A 14,548-nucleotide genomic window follows, 5' to 3' on the forward strand; every position below is an offset into this window, starting at 1 on the left:
TATTTACTATTGTGCAACTGTTGGTACAAAAACACTTCTTAGTAGCACTACAGCTGTCAAAAGGATTTTTGGTAAAATCAGTGATTCAGATACTAATCAGCCAAGCCACTACAGCTTCCTTCTCAATTGATTTTGTCAAAATTTTCAACCTTGGGAATAGTGTAATATTAGAGTAGATGGTCTTATGAAACTTGATATGTCAGGCTTTTATATATGACATACATAGTTATAGAAATTTTGTATTTTTTTTATACTGCACAGTGTGTAGTCTACTGAGCACAGTAATTATGCACTGCAACTCAAATGTAATCAATTTAGACACTGTTCAGTGACACTCATACAGTAAAGTTTATGAGTGCCACAGGAGCCAAAGCACTAGCACATTGAGGCAAAAATACACACACAGTCACCAGTGTTAGACAGGTACCAATATCCTCATGAAAGCTGGAAGATAAAGTATAAAAATGTGGTACAGAGTGTTGGAAATGACTGGACCTGGATCCTCAGTGTTAATGTTATGACATGAAAAAGAGCTGGTAAACTGGAACTATTGTGTTGTGCATCTGCAGCCTGTAATTGCTCTCAATCAATATTGTGACTGCTGAAAGACATAATTTCTATGTACAATGGCTGGGTCATAAATTATCAAAGAGGCTGAAAAGGCAGCATCCTTTGGGGGAAGTGTTTATCATTACAATAGCATTCCAATAGGATTCCTCAGATTCCATTCCAAGACCACAGGAAACCCATCTTCACCAGTGGATTAGCCCAGTTAGAGAGATGCTCCATGCTGACTCTGGGAAACTGGTGAAATTGATTAAATCACATTGCAGGCCTACAAATATTGCCTTTTAATTATCAGTGTGGTGTCAGACCATGGTTAAACCTGTAAGACAAAAGCTCCCATGGTTGAAGTCTCTTTAAAGATGACTAAAATTTCACATTATGGAAATAAAATCTATCACAGGACAGGATTGTTGTAAGGTCTTAACGAACAACTACAATCAATCAAAAAAAAAAAAAAAAAAAAAAAAATCACACGTTTCGGGACATATGTTAAACAACCCTTTTTTTCTTTTTAACTTTAATGATGAGTGTTATTGTGGTGTCTTATGAGACGAAAAGGTCAGAGTACGAGAAGGTCAGTGAACTCAGGACCACAGGCACTTTCCCACTGTGTCTGCACAACACTATGACTTTTTTGGTATGGGAATACACACGCATTGTGGATAGTGTAGTTTCGCCGGGCTGCAGGACTTGATGCGACCTTTCGGTCAACACAGAGGCGGATCCTTTCTTTGTCTTTTCTTTGTGTATCTCAAGCCCTTCTTTAAGGCACACAGTCACGTACGCATAATTCTGTTACATCATATGGCGGAAGTTTTATTTCCCAAACAGTCACGCACCCTTTTGTTGTTTTCGGACGAAACATAAACGATTTTGGAACTACATGTCCCATGGTTAAAGGTCTACATTTTTCGCCGCCTCTCCATTCCGTCTCCCAAACCAGTTTTAAATATGACAGAACGAAAATCAAGACTTCCGGTGATAGATTTCAAAATAAAATCTATCACTAACATGGTAAAATACAAACGTACACATTTACAACAAAAAAAAAAAAAGATAAATTGAAAGATTAATGGTCAGCCAGAACACATTGATTACTGAATGAATGACTTTTTAAACTTTTGAGTGATGCCATGAAATCCACGGCACATCCCACATGGGGTTGTAAGACACAGCATTCAGAAAAAGAAAACAGTTAATTAATAAACCATAATTGCCTACAAGTACACAACTCCACACAACAAAAACGACACAACCTGCAGAGCACATTACTTCTTAATGTCCATGCTTTCTTCCAGGATTCTTTGTAACATCCATTTCACCTTATGAGAGTGATGCATATCCATAGAAAAATGTAATATGGCTGGATCATGCTGTTAAAATGCACAAAGTGTCAAACAGAAAAGTTACACCAGACAGTCTGGATGGCTATTACTTTTTCAAAGTGTATTTTAACCACATGGCACGTTGCACCCTTAAGAATGGCAACACCACTCCACACCACACCAAGTGACGAGGTCTTTTATTTTGAAACGCGTACCGCCTGTGTTCCGGTCTTCTCGCGGTCTTTTGCGTGTAACTTGACCCCCATGTTCCAAAGGAGGGTGAGTTTAGGGAAAGACGGAGCCACCCTGTCAATCACAATTAAGGAACCATGGGAGTAAACTGGTAGGGAAGGTCGGCGAAACCACTGTGTTTATGGTGGAAAAGAAATATTTTAATTTGCGGAGAGACGACAACTATGCACCGGTACACTGAGGGACACAAACATCTCATCTCGCCAAATGGGAATCGCTCTACTTTGACGGGAATTAGCGTAAAGCGTTTCACATAATAACTTGGCGACTTTCACTTGCTTGCGCCTGTTTTTTGCTCCACAGCGTTTCATTTGGGATAAAATAACACAAGTCACCGCTGGTATTTGTAGAGAAGGCGTCGCCACGGATTTGTATGTCCACTCCAACCTTAGGAAATAGCCGCTTATTTGATTATAACTAGTGGAAAATCTGGTCTGTGCATTTCAGAGGGACTGCGTTGTCGGAGACTTTCGAGGAAGGAGTGACGGTATTTATTGCTCTTCAAAAACACACAATACATGCTCATACAACGTTGTAACTTTTTTCCCCCCTTCACTGAGACATCTGTCAACATTTTCCAGGTGCAGGACCCTCCCCAAAACAAGCAAGCAAACAAACAAACAAGAGAGAGAAAGAGAGAGAAAAAGAAACAATCTCGGCTCCAACTCCCAGGGAGAGGAAGAAAGGAGCAGATATGAGTGGGGGAGATGTGGTGTGCTCGGGGTGGCTGAGAAAGTCTCCTCCTGAAAAAAAGTTGAGACGTTACGTAAGTGCACTTTATATCATATTTTGTTTGTCACATTTCCATAAAGTAAGCTGTCATGAAGAAGCACAGCCATTTCAGCTCGGACGCGGTTATGTTGCAAAGGCTGGGCGCAGGGTGAGCAGAGGCAGACTCGTCTAGGCCTCATCTTGGGTGCATTTCAACAGATATTTTGCTTGATTTTTTTTTTTCTTGAACCTGAAGCGATTAGCCTATCAGTAGCTCACGCCTAGACTGACGTTTTTTGTCATTTAGCTGACGCCCATGTACACAGTACAGTGACATACAGCGGGGCTGAGCAGCAGCAGGGAGAAGGTCATTGCCTTGCTCTGGGGCACTTCAGCAGGGCACATTGCAGTGGCTGGGGTCAAATCTGACATTTTCTCCTTATGGAATGGGCTCTTTAACAGCTGGTGCTCACTTTATGGCAGCACGAACTGATAAAAACACACACTACCCATGCTTATGATGATTTAATTCATTGTCTTAATGAGCCCAGCCTCGAAATGGACTGAGAGGATTACACCCCTCAACAAGGAAACCAATTACATTTCTTGCATGGTAACAGTCGGTGCTCTCTTAAGTGGTTGTAAATTGCATTCAGGGGTTAAATGGTTTCCAAAATAAGTGTTAAATCACACCAGAGGATGATTGAGCTCCACACAGTTCTTTGATTAGTTGTATTAAACTGTCAAATGAAATCTGCATAATGATAGTGTTAGTAGTCGTGTGTCACTCACCAGCTATCATAGTTCACCCCCCTTTCTTACACACACACACTTCACACATGCCACAAAGCACTACACAAGTATTGATGGCAATATGTGACTTTTACTCAGCCCTAATTTGTAGCGCTTGCAAGGAAATTGTCGCTACTGTGTGTGCAACAGTCCTGCTGTTTATCACGCCAGCCATAACACACTTCCTTTGCACAAAATCATATTGCAGTTTTTTTGCTGTGAACTTGTTAAAACTGCACAGAGCTGACAAGAGATGTGATTTAAAAGGAAATATCTTGAGTAGTGCATGTCAGCTGTCAAGTGTAACTGCTTTCCTGGTGGATTGTTTGATATCTCTGTTATTGATATTTGAATTAGGAAGCAGGCAGCTTGAAGGGAGTTTTGTTTTTGACAGAAACAACAGTTCCCCTGAATTGTTTTCCTTTGAAAGCAGTGAAGCTAAGATCTAACCACCAAAACCAGGCTGTGTCCTGTTTTTTGAAGACAATAGCCTGGTCTCCAGTGTGATAAGGACATATTCAAAATCTCAGCTTACTGTATAATTGCAATGTGAACATTTCCCTTGTGTTTACCTATGGCTTCATGAGTTATAATCATTCACATCATCATAACACTGACCACAGAAGACACCTCAATCTTTACCATTTGTGGGAAAAAATGAAATAAGCAGCTAAATTTGGAGGATGTGGTGATGAGAAATAGAGTGAAACTGTACTGGATTCTTTTCCTAGGACACTCCCAGCTCCTGATCACTACAGATAATCTCAAAAACCAAGAGGGTTGAGCAAGTAGCTGTGTTAAGTCTTACAACTGGGTTTCTTTTTTGACACAATAGCAGAGCCTAGCCAGAGGGCCACATCACATTGTCAGGAGGATTCTGGGAACTCTCCTGATGCTTGTGTAATGAAAAAGAGTTAAGTGGTTTATGCCTGATCTGCAGACTATAGGACATTTGCCGTTGCATGCTTTTTTCCCCCTTTTGCTCTAATTAGATTATGCAAGCCACCAGGGTCAGTTGTTCCTGCAGCCTCTGATTGTTGTTACAATTTGTATCAAGCAGGTTCAGACATTCCTCACGGTCTTAAAGGAAATATCCACCCTAAAACACTTTAACACTCTTAAACAGCTATTACCTATGAACCCTGAATGCCTCGGTCCATGTTGTTGTGTTGTGATGTATTTTTGTCACCTCCTAGGACAAATGGATATGATGTCACTTCATGCAAAGATACCTTGTAGTTAAGGAGGAGAAAACGTTTCAGCTGTCCATAACGTCAAAAGTAAACATCAGGTTTTGATGTAAATGCCTCAGAATCAAAGTGTGGGGACTTCTCTCTAGACGCACAGATTTTGGCAGATGATGAACAGGAAGTAATACATCGTAGAGAAGGCAGAGCTACCAGGTGCTCCATCAACAGTAGCCTTGAAAACCCACAGTGCACTGTTGCCAGAGGATAATTGTCTTACATAAAGGGTACAACACTGCCTCTTGACTGATACTGGCAATCTGAGCTGTCCCCTTTGTTCTTTTCATGTAAAAAATTGAGGAAAGTTAACTTCATAGGTGGCATGTGGTGGATTTTTTTTGTGAGAAAATATGTTACTTATTTTTTAACACATTCATATCAAATTTTGATCGCTCATTCCACATATGGACAAGGGTGCATTAGAAAAATATTTTCCCAAACAATGGAAAAGAAATGTTATTGTGAATTGGAAGCTTATGCCATGCATTATGTCTGGAGTGAGAGACCACACAAATGTAGCACTTTAATATTGGTCTTCCTTAAAAACGTACATAACATTTTGGGAAAAGACTGTAGATTGACTCTTCATGTTGCCAGGAAAAAATGCACTAAAAAGGTCTATCTCCTTACATTAAACAATTATAGTTGCTTGCAGGCTGGCATGTTAACTGTATGTTAATGCATGCACAGGACAAGACCGTGATCTCATTTAGAAATACAAGAGAATGAGTTTATTGTTAATACAAAAGGCAGGTTGATATTTTTTATGTGAGTGATCGTATGTAAATGAAAATTATAAATACACATCACACAAGCATTCATGTATAAAAACATCAGATTATGGATATCGAATTGTTTTAGTGTAAGAGACAGGAGCTGACAGTCGTGCTGTAACGTCAGTAGTTAAGTAACCATAACCAGCGAGAGCCCTTAAACTCTGCTCTGTACAAGTGGCTCCAGCATACTTTTATTGTTGCTGTTGCATTGTTGTCATTTATGTTGGTGCGCTGTTACTGTGAAAGGCTGTTCTGTGTTGCAGGGTTTTCACTCTGCTGTATTGTCAGGTTTGGATTTGAAATATTCCCAGACTTTGTTCTGAAACTTTTTTTGAATGTCTTATGGGTTTTGGTTGTAATATCAGCCATTTTCAGTGAGGGCATTGCCGTCTTTGCCTCTCTGCATCCTGCATGTTTTCCCGCCAAACGTTTCACATAAAGGTGTCACCCAGCACTTCCTTTGCACATCTGAAAATTTTAGATGAATGTGATGCACGGATGAAGTTTAAGATCAAATTCATGTCATGCAACAGCTTGCATTTAGCTTGGTGCTTGGTGCTTGGTGAAGTAACTGAGAAATAATAGATGTGCAAAAAAGCTTAACACAATAGCTTTTTTTCCCCTTTTAACTGCATAACACCCTCCTATGCAAGTGACTCCTGCCATCTGCTTCTGGCATCTTGTTAAGGTTAGCTTGTTTGTCTCTGTCTCTCTTTGTCTTTTTTCACACTCAGTCATACACTCACTAATTGTGTGTTTTCTCCTGTTGGTAAAAACGTGTATCCTACAATGTCAGTGGCCTTGTTTTCAGATGAACCAGTATGAGCTGGTTGCCTATTCCAACACAGTTTGTCAGAGAAAGGTCAAACTGATCATTACCTAAACATCTTTTTGGGTTCACGGTATGTGTAATTCATGGCTCTGGTCAGCAGTTACCTCCAAAGAGTGCTTGTTTTTTTTTTTCATTTATGTGTGGCCCAGAAAGGTCTGAGCATGCATGCATATGCAGTAGTTTTTAAATACATGCTGGATCTGATGGCCAACACATGATTGGGTCTGTGGGAGGAGGTGAGCTCAGTGGATCTGGCTCAGGATGGCATGTGACTGCGGCTGTGAATAATAGCTGTGGTGAGGCCTCATGGTTCTGGCGGGTGATTCTACCTTCAAGTCACTGTTGCATAGTTTAGAAGCTACTTTCAAGACAGTTTAACATTTTGAATATAAATTGACTCAGTGAGTGGCTGTAAATGCTGTGTGCACTTTGTTGTGTGAAGTGTGACAGAGATGTGCTTCGTCAGGCTGAGCACTTCAGTATGAGGATGCTGAAATTCTGGCAGCCACAGACAGGTATAGCCACAGACGAGTTTGTGAGACAGTAGCTGGGTTTCCACCCAAAATGTTTTGCATATTTTAAGCACATTTAGAAATTTTGATAAAAGAGATTGTGAACTAATTCTAGCTTTTCATGAACGATGTCATGTGAATTGTCATGCTGATTGCCCCCTGTTACAAAACGCCTCCAAGTTCAAGTTCAGTTTTTTTTTTGTTTTTTTTTTGAGTGTCGAAAATCACTCCCTCCCTTGCTGCTACGCAGTAAATACAGACAAGTGATGTTGGTATTACAAATTGGTGGTCCATATTGCCAGAACAATTATTGTGGCTCTTTGATAGTTTTTTGGTAACTTAATAGGCTAATTATTACTCATGGAAAAGAGGTTTATTAGGATCCCCCTTAGCCATCACTCCATTATAGGAGTAATGGGTATTCTTCCTGGGGTCCCCACACAAGACATACACTCAGGATTCAGTAGCCATGAGATAATTACATACAGAATAAAAACAACAACCCAAAATCACATAAAGTAATCACTTAATCCACAACACCACTCCTGCTCAAAGCTCAAAGCTACCTATTTAGTGCATCTACAACAGCGACCGTGCGCATTGATCATCACTGAAGTTGGCAAAGTTGGAAAATAGCAAGCAAACCGGTACCGTGGTCAAATGAAGAGGCGGAGACTTTTCTGTGCTTGGTGGCGGGGCCACCTTGCAATGACGACTCCACCCACAATGAGGTGGTACTCAATTGTAATTGAAAACGACGGAAACCGAGTCGAGCCAAGTAGAGCCGAGTAGGTGCTAGTGGAAAGGCACCGTTAGTAGAGCACATACTTTTGGCAACACTTTGCAGTTGTTATGATATGCATGTTGGACATTCACCATAAGTTAATCACACCCACTGCCACGTCCCGTTTGCCAATCAGTGTGAAAAATTAATCAGTTCTTACTTGGGTCATGACCAACTTTCAAGCAGTTTCATGCAAAGTCGTTCATAACTTTTCAAGATAGCCCACCAGCAAAGAGACAAACAGAATGGAGTGAAAACATAACGCTGCCCTGTTAGTGTTTAGCCTAATATAATGGCCAAAGGTAATGCCTTTTGATACGCAGTCTCACAGATGTCTTTTAACAGGAGCAAGCTATATATAATTGGTCCAGTTGAACTGTTCATTAGCTACAGTAGGCACTGGTGCCCTAGGGAGAGAAAATGTCATTGAAAGTTGCACCAATAGGTTGAATCAGAAAAGAAACATAACAGAGCTCACTATGTTCAAGTCCTGTTCTAGTGAAGTAAAACTGTCACATTGTGTGACTTGCAGCTTTCTATCATTCATATTCAGCTTGTTGTTGGTTTATTGGCAGCTGCTTCCCTTCAGTGACCTTGTCAGACAGCTCAGTCAGTTTCTGTCCAAGTGACCGTGCCATTCGCATCACCGATTTTGGAAGGGAAAAAAAAAATTAGCCACTGTTGATCCAAAATCATGAAGTTGACTTTCAGTATCCACTTTATTTAATTGAATATTCTCATACTCATTCATCATAATCCGACTACAGAAGTCCAATTATAGCAACCCAAATTAAATTTTCCACCTTTTTGATTCTGGGTTTCCACTTGATTATCCATTCTGTAGGGAAATATAGGCTACCATCAGGCATGTAAACATTTGATAAGATTATTTATGTCAGATACACAACTTGTTTCACATTCTAGCGCTTGCACAATTACAGTTGTTGAGGTTTGTGTCTCGCATGGAAATGTATAATTTTTGGAGTTGATCCCTCAAGCTGCAGAACATTTTCAGTTTTGTGAAATGCATCTTGGAAATAGATTATTTAGGCTACATCATATAAGTCTGTTTTGGTATGTCTGTATGTAAAGAGACAAAAAAGTGAGAAATCAAATGTCTAATTTTAAAGTTGAGTATACACTTCTTTAAATGAATAGTCATTTGGGCATGTCTAGGGGCTGCAATATTACTTCCTGCCACAGCAATCTTGTGCAGCTTTTCTCTTAGTGATCATAATCCCTAAGGGCGTGCTCACACTATTCCACTATTTGTGCTGATAATATGAAAAAGTGGGTCACGTTGTGTTCACCTTGTTTCCATAACAACGTCAGATGCTGCTCTCAGCCGGTGATGACGTGCAGCATTTTGTTTATATTGTAAAATGAATGTAGGTTACATAAATAAATAGGGGCATCCACCACCGGCTTGAGTTTTTGCATGTTTTGTTTTGCTGTGGCAAAGTATCCTTGCAATGTTTTGGTGACGCAAGCAGAGTGAGCCAGTTGAGGAATCATCTGCATATGTAGCAGAAAACACTGCCTCTGATTAGTGGCACCCGGTGGGCTCACAAACTGTCAATGTCATGATGGCTGTTTCTAAAAGTCAAATCTTTCATAATTTTAGAAAGTACGGAAAGTACGTGCAGTGCATTCATCTTGACAGAGGCGTCGAAAGGAACGCGTACTCTCCGATGAAATAGACCTGGACCAGGCCCATTCAGATTTCATGCTCTTCTGGGCAGCTGGCAGCATAGATTCTCATTCAGTTGTCAGCTCTTTGGACAAAAAGTTATGCAATATTGTCCTGCTCACAATTATAAGTTTGTGACATCATCCAGAGTTGCATAATTTTGGGCCACCAGTATGACAGATAAGTTATCAGTCTAAATAGTAATGCAATTCTGGACCGATACAGATAATAAGTTTATAATTACCAACCTCGATGTATTTGTAAAATAAGTTATATGAAATATGTCAAAATGTGTCCTTTAGCATAGCTTAAGTGTTATACAGGGTTAGCAGTAGATTCAAGTTTCTCTTTTGTTTTCCCTGAACTGTTAAAAATACAGCTGTGAATTGGAAACTGTGGCCTTCTTTCACAAATAGAAAAGACATAAGAAAATAATTTGCAGTAACAAGAATCTTTTGACATAATGAGGAAATATTTCTTAATTAGATCATGGTATTGTAAAAGCTGGATTTTTATTGCAGTTCACAGCAGTATTTTTCTGTACAAAAGACTTTTGCTCCGCCATAACAGAGGCAAGGTGAGGGGTCCTAACTTAGAGTTTTTTGATTAGGAAAATCACAGGGAATTCACAGGGAATCCTGTGAACCCACCCCCTCGTGTCTCCTCACGTCCAGTGGACTTCCTCACCTGATTAACCACTCAGGGCAAAGTTTGCCTCTGAGGCTCTGTTTCTGATTGGTGGAGCTCAAAGGTGAAAGCATTTTAGCTGTCCTGTGTCTGAGCTGCCCAACCACCAGATTGCGTCATGTGCCTGCTCAGGGTTTTTCTAGAGCATTTCTGTATGCATACAAACACCACACACACATTTAGGTGGAAAGAAAATTGGTACACAATGGCTTATAAAAACATGTCATGCTCTCATACTGTTTTTTTTTTTCTCTCAATGAAAGATATCATTAAAAGATAGTTTGTTTTTGTGTGTGTGTGTCAACTTGTTCAACAGTGCACAATAAATTTGTTTCATTCTATTGTGAATCTGTAGCAGTGAATTCATTCATACAAGCAGAATGTTCAGAAGAAGACAGCTAAAGTTTCCTGCGTGTCAGTGTATTGTTTAAGATGTTCAAGTAAAGGTATCTTGCCACAACTGCTTTTCTCAGATTTTTTCCCAGCCAGAATTTGTAAAAAATTTAACCTCTGTGGGTTTCCATTTCATTGACATTGCATTTTCCATCTGGTTCTCCCCTTCCGTTTTTCATTTCTACTGCCTTTCAATCTGTGACTTTCTGGAGAAATCCACTTGTAAAACCCTCTTCAAAGGAGCAGTTTAAAGACTTGTATCTTCCTGACATCTGCGATGTGTTATCTCAGGGACCAGAGGATAAAGTTGCAAGTTCATTTTCAGCATCGCTTTGTTAATAGATAGGTTGCATGTAACAATAGCCTGCAACATGATATCATGATATAGGGATTATACGTGCTACACGGTGATAGTCAAACCAGAATGCTCGTCAGACTACTGTGGATAACAAAATGTACACATCAGTATCTGAGCCTGACTTCAGAATAACCTTGACACAGCTATCCTTGTATTGGAGAGTAAAATAAGTTAGTTTGTTCTCTCAGTTTTTTCTCTCCGCCATGGCTACATGGACCCTTCTGATTCTTAAGTCCATCTGCTTATACCCATTAGAAACAGATTAGGGTTTTGATCCACACTTTGTCCAGCCCTTGAGAGGGCCTCAGTGCTGGAGTGCAAGTCTGCAGTGTCGGCCGGAAGAAGGAAAATATTGAACCCTGAAGGTCCACCTCTGATGACTGAAGGGAGACTGAGGACATACTGCATGCCGGTCCTCTCAGCAGTGAGAAAATGATTTGCAGCTACTAAACACAAATATGCAAGAAACAAATGTGACAGTATGGTCAAAGGAAAACAAAGGCATAGCTCTTAAGTAGAGGATTCATTAAATCTGCTTAGCAAGTGGAACAGAGAACAAACACTCACTTTCTGTTAAAGCCCCACCCCACATCCTTCAGGAAACAAACAAAACAAGCAACTCGAACAGAATGCAACAGAGGAGTACTTGTGTAGCATTAGCCTCTTAGGCTAACAACAACAACAACAAAACGATTGGACCATATCCAAACTACCACAACGAAAGAACAGTTCATTTGGAGCAAGACTTTTGTTGTGTGATCAGCCACAGCTTGAAAATGGATTGCATGATCCATTAATAATTTAATGTCCATTACAAACAAAAAGCCATTAAATATTCATATCTGTCCTACTACAGTAGTTATCCTTTCTGGTTCCACATTTGTTTTGAATTTGATAGTGCACAAAGTACCAGATACACACCATTGTCACTGCGCAATAACATAGGCTCACCCATTTCATTATAACCAAAACAGTAACATTCATTGTTCACCAAATTTGTCTGTAAGGATGCAACATAGGTCGTATTAAAAATAGCAGTAGACTTCATTATTTGTGCTGTATGATCAACATGTAGAATCAACAAATGTTTTAAATGGATGAGACCAGTTGACATCTGTGCTATTATTGTCACTGTAGGCATTTGCCTTGTATGATGAAAACCAACAAAATTCTACCTAATCTGCTGCGACCTGTCCTGGACTGGTGTCGTAGTCCATGTCTCCATTAACATGCACACAAGAAACCAGATTGTTCTGAGTAATCATGTTAAGGCAGGAAATCTCTTACTCAACACCCCCAGTTTAGATGCTTTAGGAATAATCAGGTTTCGCCTCCACCCCGACATTTCCCGGACTGTTACTGCACTGAAGCCTACTGGCAGACGCCAAAGTGCTGCAGACAGTTGGCCTCTTGCGGTGGTGACTTCCCCGCGCTTTGCTCTCTGCTCCAAAGGCTCGGACAGCTCAGTGAGCAGCAGAAAGAGATTTCTACCCCTCTGTAGTAAGAGTAATGAATGAAGCAGCCTGTGGAGGATGTGCTTTTTGTTACCTTATCCTTTATCTGTAGTAACAATGATTATTAATCATTCTTCAATGACCATGCCAAACAAACAGTGAAATTTTTATTTTCTTTAGTGTTTGTTTATTGTGTTTATTATGTGAGTTTCCTTGAGTAATCTGAGAGAACTCTAGCTGTGTTAACTGGGTTTCTCCTCGTTTCCATACCGGACAGTGAAAACCTCATTTCTCATTTGCATGGCATTTCAGAAATCAGATAACTGCTGTATGAGGGGAATAACCTGCTTAATAAAGTGCATGTACATGCACTGATATTGGAGGCAGATTAAAACCTTATCATCACATCACAAAACAAAGACACACCTTTAATAACAAAACAACCAGTTAGAGCAAAGTTTGCAGCACAGGGTGTTTTCATGGCTCAGGGATATTTCACCAAGCCTTTTGGGTCCCCAGAGAAGTGAGATTTTATGTTGTCTTCATAATATGTGTATTATCCATTAAAGCTTTATAGGACATCAGTTTGGGTTATACAAGTGGATAACAAATTTAGTGGTGAGTGGTGAAGTACCACTTGTGTGTAATTGCAGGGTTGATACCCAATACAAAGACATCAAATTATTTATTTATTTATTTATTTATTTTTTCCATTTTGTAACTTAATCTGATAATTATTTTAAACTTCAGTGGCATACTACAGTTTGCTATATATGTGCTAATAGTTGGCAGATGATGAGAAAAAGAGAGATGAGGAGAAGATGTTTTTAAAGAAGCCGGCTTGTTTCAACAAGTCCCATCAGGTTTGGGCTGACCTCAAGGTTCAAGGTTTTGTTTGTCATTTGTCATGTACACAGATTCATGGTCAGACCGGGCATTACAATTCTTAAGGCAAGCTGCACCAAGACTTACTGGATATTGAAAAAAATAAGTAATAAATGAATAAATACAATAAATAGTAAAAACAAGTCCTTTAGTTAAAAAGGTAGGTAAAAGTGCTTATATTGAGTATTCACAGTGTTGCAGAAGAAAGTAAATAGTAAATAAATAAATTCTCAGTATTTCACAGATACTCTGCCATATGACATAATAGTAATAATCACAGTGCAAACAGTATATGAGATATTGCTGAAGCAGATACTGACAGTAGCAGTGGATAATTATATCAGAGTTCAGGTCACAGTGAGTTAAGGAGCCTGATGGCCTGGTGATAGAAGCTGTCTTTGCCCTGATGCTCTGTTGTTCACCCTGCTGCCACCTGGAAGCACGGTGAACAGTTGTGTGCTGTGTGCTGGGTGGTAAGGGTCTTTAATGATCCTGTTAGCTTTTCTAGGCTCCAGCTGTGGTAAATGTCCTGAATGGCTGGGAGCTCCCTTGTGATGATCTGCTTGGCAGTTTTGACAGCTCTGCTTTGCTATACGGTTGGAAGCAGGCAAGTAGAGACCATATCCCGGCTGAGGAGGAGGTTGAAAATATCACAGAAGACCTCCATTACTTGGTGTGCACATTCTCTGGGGGTCTGTCCCAGGATGTCATCAGACCCTGGTATTTGTGGGGTTTCACCCTCTAGAAGCACATTAACCTTTCTTACTGTGAAGGTGGATGTGTGGTTGTCTTGGTCCATAGAGTCTGCAGCAGGGGGAGGGGGCATATTCACTGTCTCAAATGAGCAGAGGAAAAAAAAGCATTGAACTGGTCAGTTAGAGAGCTGTTGTCTTTGTCCCTGAGAACTTTGTAGTGCACAAAAGGTTGGCTGCTCCTTTGCTGCTCGAATTCCACTTTGAAATGCACATGACAACCCCACAGAACCTGTATAGACAGCCGTTTCAGTCTTGCGTGAATGCTGTCGTCTCACGAGCGCTGCACTGACATGACGGTCTAGACTGTGTGTAGACACAGCATTAACCTTCGAATTACAGAATGATTTCTATTTTACGGCAGTGGTTCACAAATCAGTCCTAAAGGACCCCCTGTCTTGCTGGTTTTTTGTTTCAGCTGTACTTGTTCACACCTGATCCATGTAAGGCCTTTGTGCTGACTGGTTGAAACAGATCTGCCTTAACAGGGCTTGCATGAAGTTACCTGGACCTTAATTGTGTCAGGTGTGG

At 40.2% G+C, this 14,548-nt stretch overlaps 1 protein-coding gene across 1 annotated transcript in view; it reads left to right on the plus strand.

Annotated features, from left to right (window-relative positions):
* The first annotated feature begins 2,168 nt into the window (after positions 1 to 2,168).
* Positions 2,169 to 14,548, plus strand: part of gab1 (GRB2-associated binding protein 1) — a 60,063-nt gene continuing 47,683 nt past the window's right edge. The window contains 2 exon segments of the mRNA XM_030053615.1: positions 2,169 to 2,631; positions 2,726 to 2,910. Coding sequence (XP_029909475.1) covers positions 2,839 to 2,910 — 72 coding nt within the window. The 5' untranslated portion in view covers positions 2,169 to 2,631; positions 2,726 to 2,838.

Source organism: Myripristis murdjan, chromosome 1 (genome assembly GCF_902150065.1).
Source record: "Myripristis murdjan chromosome 1, fMyrMur1.1, whole genome shotgun sequence".
In the NCBI taxonomy this organism is placed as follows: Eukaryota; Metazoa; Chordata; class Actinopteri; order Holocentriformes; family Holocentridae; genus Myripristis; species Myripristis murdjan.